We start from the raw sequence: 18013 nt of genomic DNA, 5'->3' as shown, positions 1-18013 counted from the left end.
TGAAAACAAGAGGCGTTAACTTCTTTCCCTAATAAGAAACAGCATATCCCAATCTGAATCTATATAAACACAGTGCTGTCTGAGCAACGAAGATATTCAATTGTGCACATTGAACCTACAAGCTGTGCTCTCTTTGAACAGTGTTCATTTTATTCTCAGAGAAATTTGATGATGCGTTCAAGGACCGCTAAACAGAGTAGAACGCCACGACGGCCCCCAGCAATAATAAACAATATTAGATTGTATTTGTTATGGACTTTTCATTTAAATAAATTGTAAAGTGCTACTGTTCAAACCAATATTTAAAACAATAAAAGCTTAGCCATTAAAACAGATACAACACAACGACTAAAACACTATTGGTTGAGCAGAAAAAAACATAAAACATACAACGTAGTGCGTCTATTTATTTAATGATAATAAATAATAAGAAATTGAGCATATTCAACAATACAATTTTAATACTTATATTATTGATCATTTTGGTCACAATAACCGTTATATACAAACCCCAAAACCAGTGAAGTTGGCACGTTGTGTAAATCGTAAATAAAAACAGAATACAATGATTTTCAAATCCTTTACAACCTATATTCAATTGAATAGACTGCAAAGACAAGATACTTAACGTTTGAACTGGAAAACTTTATTTTTTGCAAATATTGGCTCATTTGGAATTTGATGCCTGCAACGTGTTTCAAAAAAGCTGGCACAAGTGGCAAAAAAACCCGAGAAAGTTGAGGAATGCTCATCCAACTCTTATCTGGAACATATCGAAGGTCTCTAATATCATCAAAAGGTTCAGAGAATCTGGAGAAGTCACTGCACATAAGCAATGATATTACGGATACCAGGCGGTACTGCATTAAAAAGTGACATCAGTGTGTAAAGGATATCACCACATGGGCTCAGGAACACTTCAGAAAACCACTGTCAGTAACAACAGTTCATCTCTACATCTGTAAGTGCAAGTTAAAACTCTACTATGCAAACTACCCAGAAACGCAGCCGGCTTTTGGAAACTGTGTACGTGGTGTCCTCCAGAACAAAGAAGAACTGAACCATTCAGATTGTTGTAGGCGCAAAGTTCAAAAGCCAGCATCTGTGATGGTATGGGGGTGTATTAGTGCCCAAGGCATGGGTAACTTACACATCTGTGAAGGCACCATTAATGCTGAAAGGTACCTACAAGTTTTGGAGCAACATATGTTGCCATCCAAGCAACGTTAACATGGACGCCCCTGCTTATTTCAGCAAGACAATGCCAAGTCACGTGTTACAACAGCGTGGCTTCATAGTAAAAGAGTGCGGGTACTAGACTGGCCTGCCTGTAGTCCAGACCTGTCTCCCATTGAAAATGTGTGGCGCATTATGAAGCGTAAAATACCACCAATGAGACCCCGGACTGTTGAACAACTTAAGCTGTACATCAAGCAACAATGGGAAAGAATTCCACCTGAAAACCTTCAAAAAATGGTCTCCTCAGTTCCCAAACGTTTACTGAGTGTTGTTAAAAGGAAAGGCCATGTAACACAGTGGTAAAAACGCCCCTGTGCCAACTTTTTTGCAAAGTGTTGCTGCCATTGAAAAAAATATATGTTTCTCAGTTTGAACATTAAATATATTGTCTTTGCAGTCTATTCAATTGAATATAAGTTGAAAAGGATTATCAAATCATTGTGTATTGTGTTTTTATTTACAAATTACACAACGTGCCAACTTCACTGGTTTTGGGTGTTGTACAATTGTCATTCCATTACATCCCTACTCTAAACAACTCTTCTTTGAGTACAATTTTTTGGCTGCTCTATACCCACCTCTCTGTGTATTACATGCATGCAAGCTTGTATTCCAAAGCCTTTTAACACAGGAGGCCTTAAATGTCATTTGTCCAACAGTTTAAGCACAACAACACATGAAGCTTGCGGTGATGGCGTTTGCCTCAATGGTGGAACGTGTCGTGACTTGCAACAACCTGGTCGATCAACATCTTCCTGTCACTGCCCGCTCCATTTTACTGGAACTTTCTGTGAAAAGGGTAAGTTTGTACAGTTTTTTGTTTTATGTTTCTGTTAAAACCCTGGAAAACTACTATACCCTGACCTCCACAGTGGTATCTTCAAGAGGCAGCCAGCTAGTAATGTTGGTTAATATATGCCGAGCCTCTTTGGCTAATAGGTTTCACAACGAGGGAGAATAGAGTCGGCTGCATTAGGAATTTTGAGTGATGTGAATTATTCAGGACATGATTAATGAAATGAAAGATCCATATAATCAGCTTGAACAATTCCTGAATGAGAATGCGACCTTGCAGCACTCGCTCATCATTCAGCGCAAACTCGTACCCTTGTCCTCACCACAAATACTTCTTTTGTACAACGTTCGTTATAAAAGGAATATTTTTTTGCCAAATATGTTTAAAAAGTAGCACTCATGCAGCCCCAGACTACGATGCTGCCTTCATTGTACTTGACACAATGATTTTGCTACTTACAGGCTGTACACTTACTACTCTAAAGTAAACCCAAGTGTACTTCCTATAGTATTGCCCCTTGACAAGATATACTGTAATTGCTGAAATACAGTATGAAATACAGTAGGACATAGGTTGTTGTTATGCACTTGCAAATCAGTGATAAAGCTTTTGTGTAATCCTACCAACAACAAACATTGACTCGTGCCTAGAGTGGAAACATATTTCTATTAGGGTTGTACGGTTTACTGGTATTAGTATAGTACCGCGATACTAATGAATCATATTCGGTACTATACCACCTCTAAAAAGTACCGGTCCCCCACCCATTGGCGTCGTCACGCTTTAAAGTCCGACTGAAATGTGATTTTCTTATTTAAACGGGGATAGCAGGTCCATTCTATGTGTCATACTTGATCATTTCGTGATATTGACATATTTTTGCTGAAAGGATTTAGTAGAGAACATTGACGATAAAGTTTGCAACTTTTGGTCACTGATAAAAAAGCCTTGCCTGTACCGAAAGTAACAGACGAGTAGCGTGACGTCACAGGTTGTGAAGCTCCTCACATACGCACATTGTTTACAATCATGGCCACCAGCAGCGAGAGCGATTCGGACCGAGAAAGCGACAATTTGCCCATTAATTTGAGCGAGGATGAAAGATTTGTGGATGAGGAAAGTGAGAGTGAAGGACTAGAGGGCAGTGGGAGCGATTCAGATAGGGAAGATGCTGTGAGAGGCGGGTGGGACCTGATATTCAGCTGGGAATGACTAAAACAGTAAATAAACACAAGATATATATATATACTCTATTAGCCACAACACAACCAGGCTTATAATTAATATGCCACAAATTAATCCCGCATAACAAACACCTCCCCCCTCCTGTTCATATAACCCGCCAATACAACTCAAACACCTGCACAACACACTCAATCCCACAGCCCAAAGTACCGTTCACCTCCCTAAAGTTCATACAGCACATATATTTCCCCAAAGTCCCCAAAGTTATGTACGTGACATGCACATAGCTGCACGCACGTACGGGCAAGCGATCAAATGTTTGGAAGCCGCAGCTGCGTGCGTACTCACGGTACCGTGTCTGCGTATCCAACTCAAAGTCCTCCTGGTAAGAGTCTCTGTTGTCCCAGTTCTCCACAGGCCAATGGTAAAGCTTGACTGTCATCTTCCGGGAATGTAAACAATGAAACACCGGCTGTGTTTGTGTTGCTGCAGCCGCCCGCAATACACCGCTTCCCACCTACAGCTTTCTTCTTTGCTGTCTCCATTGTTCATTGAACAAATTGCAAAAGATTCACCAACACAGATGTCCAGAATACTGTGGAATTTTGCGATGAAAACAGACGACTTAATAGCTGGCCACCATGCTGTCCCAAAATGTCCTCTACAATCCGTGACGTCACGCGCTGACGTCATCATACCGAGACATTTTCAGCAGGATATTTCTCGCAAAATTTAAAATTGCACTTTAGTAAGCTAACCCGGCCGTATTGGCATGTGTTGCAATGTTAAGATTTCATCATTGATGTATAAACTATCAGACTGCGTGGTCGGTAGTTGTGGGTTTCAGTAGGCCTTTAAGACACGGTTAACTAGCTAGCGGCTAATGACTATCAACAGTCTGCAGTGTTGTAACTCCTTCTAAATCATCAATTCTTGTTTCCATGGAGACAAGTCAAGTACATTTATTTCAAGAATCATCCCTGTAGGACAAGTGCTAACTATATATGCTTCACTATACACACCACAACACACCCAGAGTCATGACTGTTGACATGTTAAAATGGTCTGAAGTTGACAAAGTCAAGACAAGATTACTCTATGACCAATCATCAACCATTAAAACGACTCATTTAACTTCGAACACACTACACACAAGTGAATGAACGGCATACTTAGTCAACAGCCATAAATGCCACACTAAGGGTGGCCGTATGAACAACGCCAACACTGTCATAAATATGTGCCATATAGTGAAAACACACTAAACAACAATGACAAACACATTTTGGGAGAATATTTGCACCGCAAGACAACATAAACACTTCAGAACAAATTGCCAGAATATCCTGCAGCACCAACTCCGGGACGCTACAATATAAACAAACGCCATTGGTGGATCTACACCAAACATCCACTGTGATGATACCAAGTACAAGAGCGTATTTAGTCGATACTACTATTATATCGATATTTTGTAGCTTCACAAAATCTTATTTTGTTTTATTTTAATTTATATTATGTTTATAAATTCAGGAAATATGTCCCTGGACACATGATGAATATGAATATGACCAATGTATGATCCTGTAACGACTTGGTATCGGATTGATACCCAAATTTGTGGTATCATCCAAAACTAATGCAAAGTATCTAACAACAGAAGAATAAGTGATTAATACATTTTAACAGAAGTGTAGATAGAACATGTAGAAAAAGAAAGTAAGCAGATATTAACAGTAAATGAACAAGTAGATTAATAATTAATTTTCTACCACTTGACCTTAATAATTTTGACAAAATAATAGAATGATAAATGGCACAATATGTTTCTGCATATGTCAGCAGCTAAATTAGGAGCCTTTGTTTTTTTACTTACTAATAAAAGACAAGTTGTCTTGTATGTTCACTATTTTATTTAAGGACAAACTTGGAATAAGAAACATGTTTAATGTACCCTAAAATAAACCCAATAATGTAATAATAATATATTTTGGTACCGGTACTGGTACCACAATATTGGTATAATTACCATCAAAGCACCATTTATCTGTATCTAATACTGTAGCTTTAATCTGACAGTAATGTATTTAGTGTTGTCTTCTAGAAGTTCTCTATTGAACATGTTTTAAAAATGCATATGCGATTTTAATATCTCCTCCGTTTCCTCGCATGGCCGTAAAGAAAAGTTCTTGCTTATCCAACAAAATTCTCCAACCCCATAAAGTCTCTTTTAAAGACCAGCAGTGGGCCTTTGGATTAATTTCTGCTGACTTTGTAGGAAGTGTGTCCCACCTCAAAAGCCTTCCAATGCAGTCTTTCAGGTTTAATACGAGCCAGTCTCGTATGAATACTCATCCATTGCCACCGTCCCTTGTCGCCATGGACCACGGACGAAATCCGCGGTCTGTTTACATGCTGACAAAGCCATTGCACAGATACGCGTTTGCTCGACTGCTTTGCTCGCATGGCAACCTTGTCCGCACATCTTGTATTAAGTAATGGCCGCCAGAGAAGAATAAATGAAGTCACATCTGCTCTTAGTTGTTTTATCTGTCATTTTAGGCGGTAACTAATGACATTGACTTGTTTGTGTTCTAAATTAAATGCTGACTTGCATGTTTTGTGTATACAAAGGACACTCGTGTTGGTAAGAGACATATAGTTACAGTATATTAATGTTAAACATAGAGATGTCCGATAATATCGGCCTGCCGATATTATCGGCTGATAAATGTGTTAAAATGTAATATCGGAAATTATCGGTATCGTTTTTTTTTTTTTTTTTTTTTTTAATTAAATCCAGATAAAAACACAAGATACACTTGCAATTAGTGCACCAACCCAAAACACCTTCCTCCCCCATTTACACTCATTCACACTCATTCACACAAAAGGGTTGTTTCTTTCTGTTATTAATATTCTGGTTCCTACATTATATATCAAAATATATCAATACAGTCTGCAAGGTATACAGTCCGTAAGCACACATGATTGTGCGTGCTGCTGGTCCACTAATAGTCATACTTGCCAACCTTGAGACCTCCGATTTCGGGGGTTGGGGTGGGCGGTGTTGGGGTGGGACGGGGGCGTGGCTGGGGGCGTGGTTGGGGGCGTGACTAAAAGGGGAGGAGTATATTTACAGCGAGAATTCACCAAGTCAAGTATTTCATATATATATACATATATATATTTATATATGTGTATATATATATATATATATATATATATATATATATATATATATATATATATATATATATATATATATATAAGAAATACATATATATATATATATATATATATATATATATAAGAAATACTTGACGTTCAGTGAATTCTAGCTATATATATATATATATATATATATATATATATATATATATATATATATATATATATATATATATGTATATATATATATATTTTATTATATGTATATATATATATATATATATATATACATATATATATATATATATATATACGTATATATATATCTATTTTATATATATATATATATATATATATATATATACGTACGTATATATATATATATTTTATATATATATATATATATATATATATATATATGTATGTACGTATATATATCTATTTTATTATATACATATATATATATTTTATTTTATATATATATATATATATATATATATATATATATATACATATATATATATATATATATATATATATATATATATATATATATATATATATATATATATAAAATAAATACTTGAATTTCAATGTTCATTTATTTACACAGATACACACACATAAAACTCATCTACTCATTGTTGAGTTAAGGGTTGAATTGTCCATCCTTGTTCTATTCTCTGTCACTATTTTTCTAACCATGCTGAACACCCTCTCTGATGATGCATTGCTGTGTGGCATGCACAAAAGTGCTTTCATCAAATGCACTAGATGGCAGTATTGTCATGTTTAAGAGTGTCACAACATTGCTGTTTACGGGAGACGAACTGCTTTACTGTATACAAAAACGTGACTGCTGTTGTTGTGTGTTGTTGCCGCGCTGGGAGGACGTTTATGAAACTGCCTAACAATAAACCCATGAGGACCTGAGTCCGCCTGAATTTCGGGAGATTTTCGGGAAAATTTGTCCCGGGAGGTTTTCGGGAGAGGCGCTGAATTTCGGGAGTCTCCCGGAAAATCCGGGAGGGTTGGCAAGTATGCTAATAGTACTAACCTTTAACAGTTAATTTTACTAATTTTCATTCATTACTCGTTTCTATGTAACTGTTTTTATATTGTTTTATTTTCTTTTTTATTCAAGAAAATGTTTTTAGTTTATTTATCTTATTTTATTTCATTAATTTTTTTTAAAGTACCGTATTTTCCGCACTATAAGGCGCACCTAAAAACCACAAATTTTCTCAAAAGCTGACAGTGCGCCTTATAATCCGGTGCGCCTTATATATGGGTTAATATTAATATTAATTTTCATAAAGTTTAGGTCTCGCAACTACGGTAAACAGCCGCCATCTTTTTTCCCCGTAGAAGAAGCGCGCGGTGCATGCTGGGATATGTGACGTTTCATTTCCATTTGTGTGTTTATGTAAAGACCCCAAAATGGCTCCTATTAAGTGTGTTGTCTGTCTAATTATAAATAATGCAGACGAGGCGTGTTAACTGAGTTCTCAACGTTTACTCACAGCGTGCTCATAACCACATTCTAACTGCCAGCATAAAACAACGCTTCTCAGGGCTACCGCGCATGCTCGTCACTATCGTTGCATGCTGGGTAGTGTAGTTGTTATATTTGCTAGCTCATAACATCACATTAAGAGACACGCTTACGCGCTTAATTCAATACTCGCCGTCATTCCGGGTGGATTGACAAAAGACCTCCAGCCGCTAGATATTGGTGTCAACAGGGCATTCGAAGCTAGACTGCTAACTGCGTGGGAACAGTGGATGACCGAAGGCGAACACACCTTCACTAAGACAGGGAGACAGCGAGACGGAGCCGGCCATTTTGGATCCCACATTCGCCCAACTTTTCAATTCGGACACCGAAAGAGAAGAATTCGAGGGATTTATGAGTGAAGAATAACTTCAGAAAGTGAGCGTTATGTTTATTTTGTGTGTTGTGACATTAACGTTCGAGCAACATTATGTTGCTATTGCTCTGCACTATTTTGAATTTTACTATGTTTGTGATTGCACATTTGCGTACATTTTGGGAGTGAACAGAGTTGTTAGAACGCTGGTTTTTAATATATTATTAAAGTTTGACTGACCTATCTGACTGTTTTTTTGACATTCCTTTAGCGCAGTTAGATGCGGCTTACAACACGGGGCGGCTTATAGGTGGACAAAGTTTTGAAATATGCCGTTCATTGAAGGCGCGGCTTATAACCCAGGGCGCCTTATGGTGCGGAAAATACGGTACCTTATCTTCACCATACCTGGTTGTCCAAATTAGGCATAATAATGTGTTAATTCCACGACTGCATATATGGGTTGATATCCGTATCGGTTGATATCGGTATCGGTATTTAAAGAGTTGGACAATATCGGAATATCGGATATCACCAAAAAGCCATTATCGGACATCCCTAGTTAAACATATATTTACATTAAGATGTGCCTACACATATGCATGCCTTTGAGACAAGACACACTCATGTAAAATGTATTCATGCATAGATATTTTATTTAACCCCCAAATCTCATGTTTGGCTGTTTAAAATGGATATATAACAGCCTTAAAGCAGAATGTGGGCTGCAAATCGTCTCCTACTCAATAACCAATTTACATCTCTTGAATATTCACTTGTATTGTGTCAGGGTTGAATAAAGATTTTTCAAAATATTTCAATACTAGTGTTCCGCCGCATCGATGTCGAGGTGTAAGTGGGGGCGCTTTACTGGGCCACAAGCACAGGGAGGCCTTGGGCTTTTTGTAAAACTTAAATATAGTTTTTTGCCATTTAAATATACAATGTATTAAGAAAGTGCATCATAAATGTTAATATAAAAACATTTAGCCATGAAAGTTCAATAATAATGTTGATTGAATCAAATTAAGATTGTTTAAGACGACCTACACCCCCTATCAAAACAGCAACATGTTTTTTTCTTGGATAACAACAAACCTAACTTGGAACACTTGGAACACTTCACTCAACACAGATGTCATAACGTCATCAAAGCTCACCTTTACAGGACATTGGCATCTTTCCTATCGTTCACAATCATTATGAAACACCTTTTCTTTGCATTCTAAATATTAAATAAATGTGATCAGAAGTCCGCTTGCAATGGAGCCTACGGGAGCCGCTCTATTCTGCCTATACAGTGCTTAAAAAAACATCCAAACACCTCCATTGAGGTTTTCTAAACATGTCAGTATATATGTAATGTAGTAAAGGGCACATTTATAATAAAATGTAATATTTACGTATTTTTATCATTTTAAGCATACGCATTTCAAAGTTTGCAGTTATTACTCACTGCAGACTTCTTGAGAGCCAACAAACACAATAAAATATCACTAACTCTACAATGTCTGCTGTCATTAGGATGCGACTGCTAGGATGTTCATATATTCCCATTTAGTTGAAGATTGACTCATAATCCTGACGGGGTAGAGGGTCACCAAGCGTCTTTTTGTGTCGTTCTTGCCATTTCTGGGTCCTGAATGGCTGTCAAAGTTTACCAACTTGTCAGAATACGTCCTCAGACTTCTTCTGTCCAGGTGAGATGTTTTATTTATTTAGTATGTTCTACAATAAACTTTCAGGGAGCAAGGAAGTGAGGAAACACTTCACCAGTCGATCATGTCGAAATTGTACGCAGGCTTGTGATCACATCAATGCTATAGTTTGTCTGCGTTAGCGCTTGTAATAACAATATCACTAATACTTCCATTAGCCGCATATTGCAAGCGTTTTTTATCTTTAAAATCCTGAAAAAAAAAGATGTTCTAATGATTGTGGACGATAGGCAAACCTTAAGCATTCGCACACAGCACCAACATTTTGGAACAAAGAAAACGTCATAGAAGAAAAGTAAAACTACAATAAATCTATTTCTGGTAGCACAGGAAGAAGTTAAGTTTCCATTTTGCATCTCATTGTCCATAACTGTGGTGCATTCAAAGACTCTTGATTAAAGTTAGAGGCGTGACTAGTTTTTAAAAGCAGGGGAAGATCTAACTCCCAGGAGATGCACTAATAATAATCATACTTGCCAACCTTGAGACCTCCGATTTCGGGAGGGAGGGGGGGGGGGGGGGGGGGCGTGGTTGGGGTCATGGCATGGTTAAGAGGGGAGGAGTCAAGTATTTCATATAATAGAAATACTTGACTTTCAGTGACTTCTAGCTATATATATATATATATATATATATATATATATATATATATTTTATTTTTTTTATTTTTTATTTTTTTTGGCCCTGCGATGAGGTGGCGACTTGTCCAGGGTGTACCCCGCCTTCCACCCGATTGTAGCTGAGATAGGCTCCAGCGCCCCCCGCGACCCCAAAGGGAATAAGCGGTAGAAAATGGATGGATGGATATATATATATATATTTTTTATTTATTTTTTTTATTTTTTATTATATATATAGATTGTAGCTGAGATAGGCTCCAGCGCCCCCCGCGACCCCGAAGGGAATAAGCGGTAGAAAATGGATGGATGGATGGATGTATATATATATATATATATATATATATATATATATATATATATATATATATATATATATATATATATATATAAATAAGAGAAATACTTGAATTTCAGTGTTCATTTATTTACACATATACACACACATAACACTCATCTACTCATTGTTGAGTTAAGGGTTGAATTGTCCATCCTTGTTCTATTCTCTGTCACTATTTTTCTAACCATGCTGAACACCCTCTCTGATGGAGCATTCTGCTTCGTCTCCTTGTTGTGTGCGCAGTTGTGCACTTCACTCTCTAAAAGCCGTAGATGTTATTGTCAAATATGCATGTACAGTAGATGGCACTATTGTCCTGTTTAAGAGTGTCACAACATTGCTGTTTACGGCAGACGAACTGCTTTACGGTAGACGAAAACGTGACTGCTGTTGTTGTGTGTTGTTGCCGCGCTGGGAGGACGTTAATGAAACTGCCTAACAATAAACCCACATAAGAAACCAAGAACTCGCCTTCGATCATTCTACAGTTATAACGTGATTGGGCATGCATGCTGTTTATATTGTGGGAAAGCGGACGTGAAAACAGGCTGTCGACACGTCACTCAGCTCCGCCTGATTTTCGAGAGATTTTCGGGAGAAAATTTGTCCCGGGAGGTTTTCGGGAGAGCCGCTGAATTTCGTGGGTCTCCCGGAAAATCCGGGAGGGTTGGCAAGTATGATAATAATAAAAGTTTGTGTAGGATCATTACACAAAGTTTCAGTTATCTTAGTCACTTTACATGAAAGTCATGTTTTTTCCAAAATATGTTGGTCTCCAAAAGTTGGAGACCAACGAGCATATGTCACTCAGAATTGTTAATTACTCAAACGCATTCCTCTTCTGGGTGTTAGAATTGAGATTTTGCACATTCCCATACTCTCTGAAATTCCGAATCCAATCAAAAAATCTGATTTTTGATGGAGCATAACGACGCAAAAACGTACTAAAATTTGATTTTACTACGGTGTAGGATTTGTTGGAGAAATACCCGGTAGACCTCCACACAAAATTTCTTTGTGTTGGCAAAGCAATATATTTTTGGGAAGATTATTATTTCAATATTTCAGGAACAAAGTTGACTTGTGTACCCTTAAAAAGAAAAAAAAGAAAAACCAACAGATTTATGTGTTCTGTTTTTTTGGTGTCACCCTGCATTTAGGGGAACTCGCCATTAGGCGACACAGACCAAAATAAAGATGTTTGTATTTCAATGGGGCACATTTTGACACTTAAAAACGCTTGTATTTTGTATTTTATTACATTTCGTCGATTTTAGTTTTACATGCAGGCTGCTACACGTCTTCGCCTTTCCCCCTGCAAACTATGGTGGCCTTGAAGGGTCACAATAACTGCAAACGCCACAAAGGCTGGAATTGGGGGTTAAATCACAAAAAAATATTCCCGAGTGCGGCCACCGCTGCTGCTCACTGCTCCCCTCACCTCCAAGGGGGTGGAACAAGGGGATGGGTCAAATGCAGAGGGTAATTTCACCACGCCTAGTGTGTGTGTATCAGTGGTACTTTAAATAATACAAACGCCACAACACAACAACATTAAGGCACATCACAAATGCAAAAGCTACAAACAATGCAAACGCCAAAGCACAACAACGTTAAGAAGCCACAACACAACAACTTTAAGTCACAAAACAGCAACATTAAACGACAACGAAAGTGACAGAAACAACGCAACTGACAGCAGACCAATTTTTGCCGACGGACCAAATGGCAAAAGTTGACAACGTTTCAATGAATAAAGTTGAAAAAGTAAGTGAAAGTAAACTGTTGTGATTTATGTAACTTTTTGGTCTGCTGTCACTTCCGTGCGTTAGGAAGTTGCTTTGGAAGAAGCGAACAAGTTAAACAGTCATGAAGAATAGTAGTTTCTGACTGAGATGAAGTCACGTCACACACTCAATCCTGACAAACAGCTTTTAAAAGCAGTGCTGTCCAAAGTGTGGCCATCGGGGAAATTTGCATTTGGGATTGTTGTGGGCCAGGCTGAACAAATAAAAATCCAGGGCTTAATTTGTTTCCGCAATACTTCTACTATACAACACCACTAAGTGGCAGAATCACTCAGCAAGCGCCTTCCTATTCCCGCAGGCATTGTCAAAGAGTGAGTTGTTTTGTTTCATTTTACTCTCTTCATACTTGTATGAGAAGTGAGAATGTTGAAATGTTACTTTAACTCTTTAACCTTGAAGCTGGACAGTTAAATGTTTTCTGATTGTTTTGATGATCAAATGATTTATCATTACAATATATTATGTACGACCCTGAGAGGAACAAGCAGTAAAGAATGTATGGATGGGTGCACTGCAAAAACTGAAATCTAAGTAAGATTAAATATCTCAAATAAGGGTGATATTTGCTTATTTTCTGTCTGATAAGATAATTCTTCTCACTAAGCAGATTTTATGTTGGAGTGTTTTGCTTGTTTTAAGGGTTTGGTCCTAGATGATCTCAGTAAGATATTACAGCTTGTTGCTGAGATTTTATGACCTATATTGAGTAAAACATGCTTGAGACTAGAATATCAATTGTTGCCGAGCTGTGTCATCAACACTCACAAGTATAAAACTGATTGTTTAAAGTAATAATTTCTTATTCCAAGCATGAAAAAAAAAAATCATGACTTTGACACAAATGTGTCTCATAATTAAAACAGATGACGGCCAAATGGACTTTGCTGTTTTATTATCAATGAAACAAGAGAAAATACGTACTCATATAGTAGTACAGTTGGCACAGTACAGTAAACTGACAGTTAATATTTAAACATTTAACATGTGACATTTGTAACAATGTTGAACAGAAATAGTTCATGCACATTCAGATAAATTCTTCCAAAATTACAATTAAAACATTTTTGGCCAGGGGCCGGGCTGTATATATGCGCACTAATTGACTGAAAGAGCACGCACTTGGCGCAATGATGTCATGTTATCGATGGAAAAATGCATTTTTAGACTATATGATTTGCCTGAGCGGCTAGGAGACCCCGAGAGTAAAAAGCGGTTGCCTTGTTGCCTTCCAATAAGAACAATAAATGAGTTTTTAGTATAAGTTTGCTGGCTTCAAAAAATGTAATGCCGAGCGCATATCATTATGTCAAGATAATGGCACTAGCATTTACTTAATTAAAGAATATTTTTCAACATATTGAGCAAAAAGGTCTCTTTTTTTTTTCTACCAAGAAAAGTGCACTTGTTATTAGTGAGAATATACTTATTTTTAGGTATTTTTGGGTTCATTGAGGTTAGCTAATTGTACTTGTTTTGGAAAGTCTTGACAAGCCAAATGTTCTTGTTCTATTGGCAGATAATTGTGCTTAGTTCAAATAAAATACTCCTCATTTTTAGTATTTTTTTTTCTTGTTTTTGAACACTGACTTTTTGCAGTGTGGACAGTATGTCACCCCACTGACACACCTCCTGGAGAGGACGCAGAGTCGGAGTTAGGTTATCATCTTTACTATTTGCCGATGATTTGGTCGTGATGGCCTGATCAAGCTGTGACCTCCAGCGTTTGTTGGGGCGTTTCACAGGTGAATGTGAAGCCTCTGGGATGGGACTAAGCACCTCCAAATCGGAGGCCGTGGTTCTCAGCAAGAAAAGGATGGTTTGGATATAGGAGTGAGGTCTTGACCCTGGTGGAGGAGTTCAAATATCTTGGGATATTAGGTGAGGGAAGGCGGAAGCACGGGATTCGACAGGCGAATCGGGGCAGCATCTGCAGTAGTGTGTTCAGTGTGCTGGACCGTCATGGTGAAGGGATAGCTGAGCCGGAAGGCAAAGCTCTCTATTTACTGGTCCATCGACATTCCTACCGTCACCTATGGTCAAGAGCCTTGGGTAATGACCGAAAGAGCAAGATTACAATTGGTCAAAATGAGTTTGCTCCGGAGGGTCGCTGAACTCTCCTGGAGGGACAAGGTAAGGAGCTCGGTCATCCGGAAGGAGGTCAGAGTAAAGTAAACTCCTTTGCGGTGAGAGGAGCCAGTTTAGGTGGCTTGGGCATCTAATTTGGATGCCTCCTGGACATCTCCCTGGTCAAGTGTTCGGGGCATGCCCAGCCTGAAGGTGGCCCTGGGATACAACCAGGACACGCCGGAGGGGTTATGTCTCATAGCTGGCCTGAGAACGCCTCAGTGTTCCTCCCGTGGAACTCGAAGAGGTGGCTGGACTCTGTACTACACTTCTGAGACTTCTGTCCCCGCGGCCGGGATAAGCAGAAGAAAATGGATGGATGGATGGATTGATGGACATTATGTTATGAATAAAACAACTTGGAAGTCAAACAGTGTCATAGAATCGATTGTGTGTAACTTTGGAGGCTCCACTGTACTCTGTAGTCAAAGATAAATATGCGATGGCTGCTTTAACAGATTTAACAAGTAAGCTACTTGATCAGTCAATGTGACAGTAAGCTGTTTACAGAAATACACTTTGATCCATGATAATCGGGATATCATAAGTCCTAGCTGTGTGTTGCATATGACTGTCTTTTAAAAGCAGCCAAGTTATTTACGCCTCACTGTGGATGTTGACATTAAAGTCCACTTAAATTATTTGTCAGCAGACTGAAATATTTGTGCTATTTCTCAGGCAGTCGTAGTTCTGTTATCTTTGTTCGCATGCCCTGCTTCTCTTTTGCCAACCTGGATGGTCTTTGTCTAATTAAAGAGGAAGTCTTCTCCAAACTGCACACAAAATCACATAAAGACTTTAATTAGGAACTTCTGTATGATGCAGAATTTTTAAAATCATTTAATTGGTTGGCTTCGTTTGGATGCAAAAAAACAAAAAAACACTAATATCTGTAACAGATTATCTAAAAGTTAGCCGACACGATCACTTTTGTTGTCCTTTGCACAACATTCACTTAAAGTCTGTCTGATGAGATGTTACAGTTCATGCAATGGTGTCCGATTTACCATTACCAAGTCAATTGAATTGAATTATGTATAAAAATGTATTGTTAGTTAATCTTTCCCTGCAAATTTGAATACCCTATGTGTCACAAAAGAAGCATAATACACTAAGCTACTTTACGGACTGCTGACGTTAGCCATTTGTTGGATAGACAGAAGTGCTTCCTTTGATTTTGACACTTGTTATCAAAGGTAAAAATGTATTTATTTTACATTCATAATACATTTTGCTGGACAGGTTCAGAGTTCGAAGCGTAGAGAAAAAATTGCTTCGCAATCATTTTTTTTCCCCCAGCGAGTCTCCGTCCGTGCATCCATCCGTCCAGCCTCCACCCACCGAGACAAAGATTGTGGATGACTAACAAGAGGATTGACTCTGTTAATTTGATTTAATTTAATTTCATGTAAAAGATGCTGAGAGCGATGCACAGTTTATATATATATATATATATATATATATATATATATATATATATATATATATATATATATATATATATATATATATATACATACAGCAATCACAGGCCCAACACAGATAAACAGACTACATTCATCAAATTCACATTTTCACGCTAGTGTCAGGCCTGTGTCAGAAATAGGATTCAGATGCAGAGTGGGGAACAATCCGGCAGGCTTTTATTTTGGAAGGTTCACTTTTTCACTTCTTGAGTCAGGGCAATGGCTATAAATTCTGATAACCGTTTTCACCAAAAATGTGAAAAAAACAAAAATCACTCCGAAAGGAGGAAACAAAACACTACACTAGCGAGGAATATAACTATGACATTTAAACAACAAAAAAACGCTCCAAAAGGAGGGAGAAACAATGGGCTATATAACTTCTACACTGTTTCTGGTCTAGAAAAATACTTAACAAAAAATCACTCAAAAATGAGGAAAAGAAGGAACTGTAACAATAAACTGAACTCACCACTTCGACTTGAAAACTTTATAAACCAAAAATCACTCTGCTTGAGAGGAGAAAAGGAAAACTCAAAATACCAACTAGAAAGTTCAGGATCAGGATACTCAAAGCAAGACGAGACAAGGCCTGGGCATGATTCTAGAGATGCACGATGCAACGAGACATTCTGGCACAGAACAAAGGGAGACGCGGACTATAGGACACATAGGGGTAATGGGGAACAGGTGGAAACAATCAGGGATCAGGGATGACGTCAGACTGATGACACAAGAGGCCTGAAACGAGAGGAGAGTTATTTTTCAAACTAAAACATGAAATTCACAAGACAAAAACCAAGACAAGACCTCCCCCACCGCGGTGTGACAGCTAGAGCCAATTAAGTGTTGCCAATCAACCCACATATATATATATATATATATATATATATATATATATATATATATATATATATATATATATATATATATATAAATCAGGATTAATTGTTTGTATGATTAAAATTAGCTTAAGAAAAGACCCCAACATATGTACACAAACAAAATTGTATTTGTTATAATGTCTTCCAGGAAGATTGTGTACAAAATTGGTAACAGTCTTATCTAAAGTTCTTTCAGGCTGTGTTTTGGAGGGAAAGTTGCCAGTCAGTACACCAGTCAGAGTCTCTTTACTCATTTACGTACTGATCACATTGATCAGTCCTCTGCCAGCCTTGAGAATAAATGTTGTTTCAAGGCATTTCTGCCCTGGAATGAAGTTTCAGACCTACTAGTTGTATCCAAAAAGATTAGAAGATATATGAAATAGCTGTGGATATAGGTTACATTAATGCACTGCACATAATGACATACTCTAACATACTTTCTGAAAGAGCTTTTTGAAAAGACATAAATGGGACAAAACCACAATTTAACTTTCCTTTGAATATTCCACTCAGTACCAACATCCCACATCATACCTTCAGGTGTTCAAGAAATAAGGACATAAGCTAATGAGCCGTAGAAGGAGGTCATAATCAATACAGACTGAATAATTTCTCGCCTGGGAGGTTTGGTCTTTTATGACTACGCCTTTTTTAGTCCACAAGTAAATCTGTGATCACATAGCTTTCAATTGACGACTTGCACAGATGACACAATGTCTTTGGTAAGATGTAGGACCCACAGGGTCGTCTCTAAAGAAGCAATTTATCATAGCTTAAAACTTTGACATACC

At 37.7% G+C, this 18013-nt stretch overlaps 1 protein-coding gene across 1 annotated transcript in view; it reads left to right on the top strand.

Moving 5' to 3' along the window:
* The window catches only part of eys (eyes shut homolog), a 683137-nt gene that overhangs the window by 460062 nt on the left and 205062 nt on the right, over positions 1–18013 (top strand). The window contains exon 38 of the mRNA XM_061958758.1: positions 1899–2038. Coding sequence (XP_061814742.1) covers positions 1899–2038 — 140 coding nt within the window. The remainder of the gene's footprint in view (positions 1–1898; positions 2039–18013) is intronic.

Source organism: Nerophis lumbriciformis, linkage group LG02 (assembly GCF_033978685.3).
Source record: "Nerophis lumbriciformis linkage group LG02, RoL_Nlum_v2.1, whole genome shotgun sequence".
Taxonomy (NCBI): Eukaryota; Metazoa; Chordata; class Actinopteri; order Syngnathiformes; family Syngnathidae; genus Nerophis; species Nerophis lumbriciformis.
Note: the sequence above shows the minus strand (reverse complement) of the source record. Positions and strands in the feature narration are given on the sequence as shown.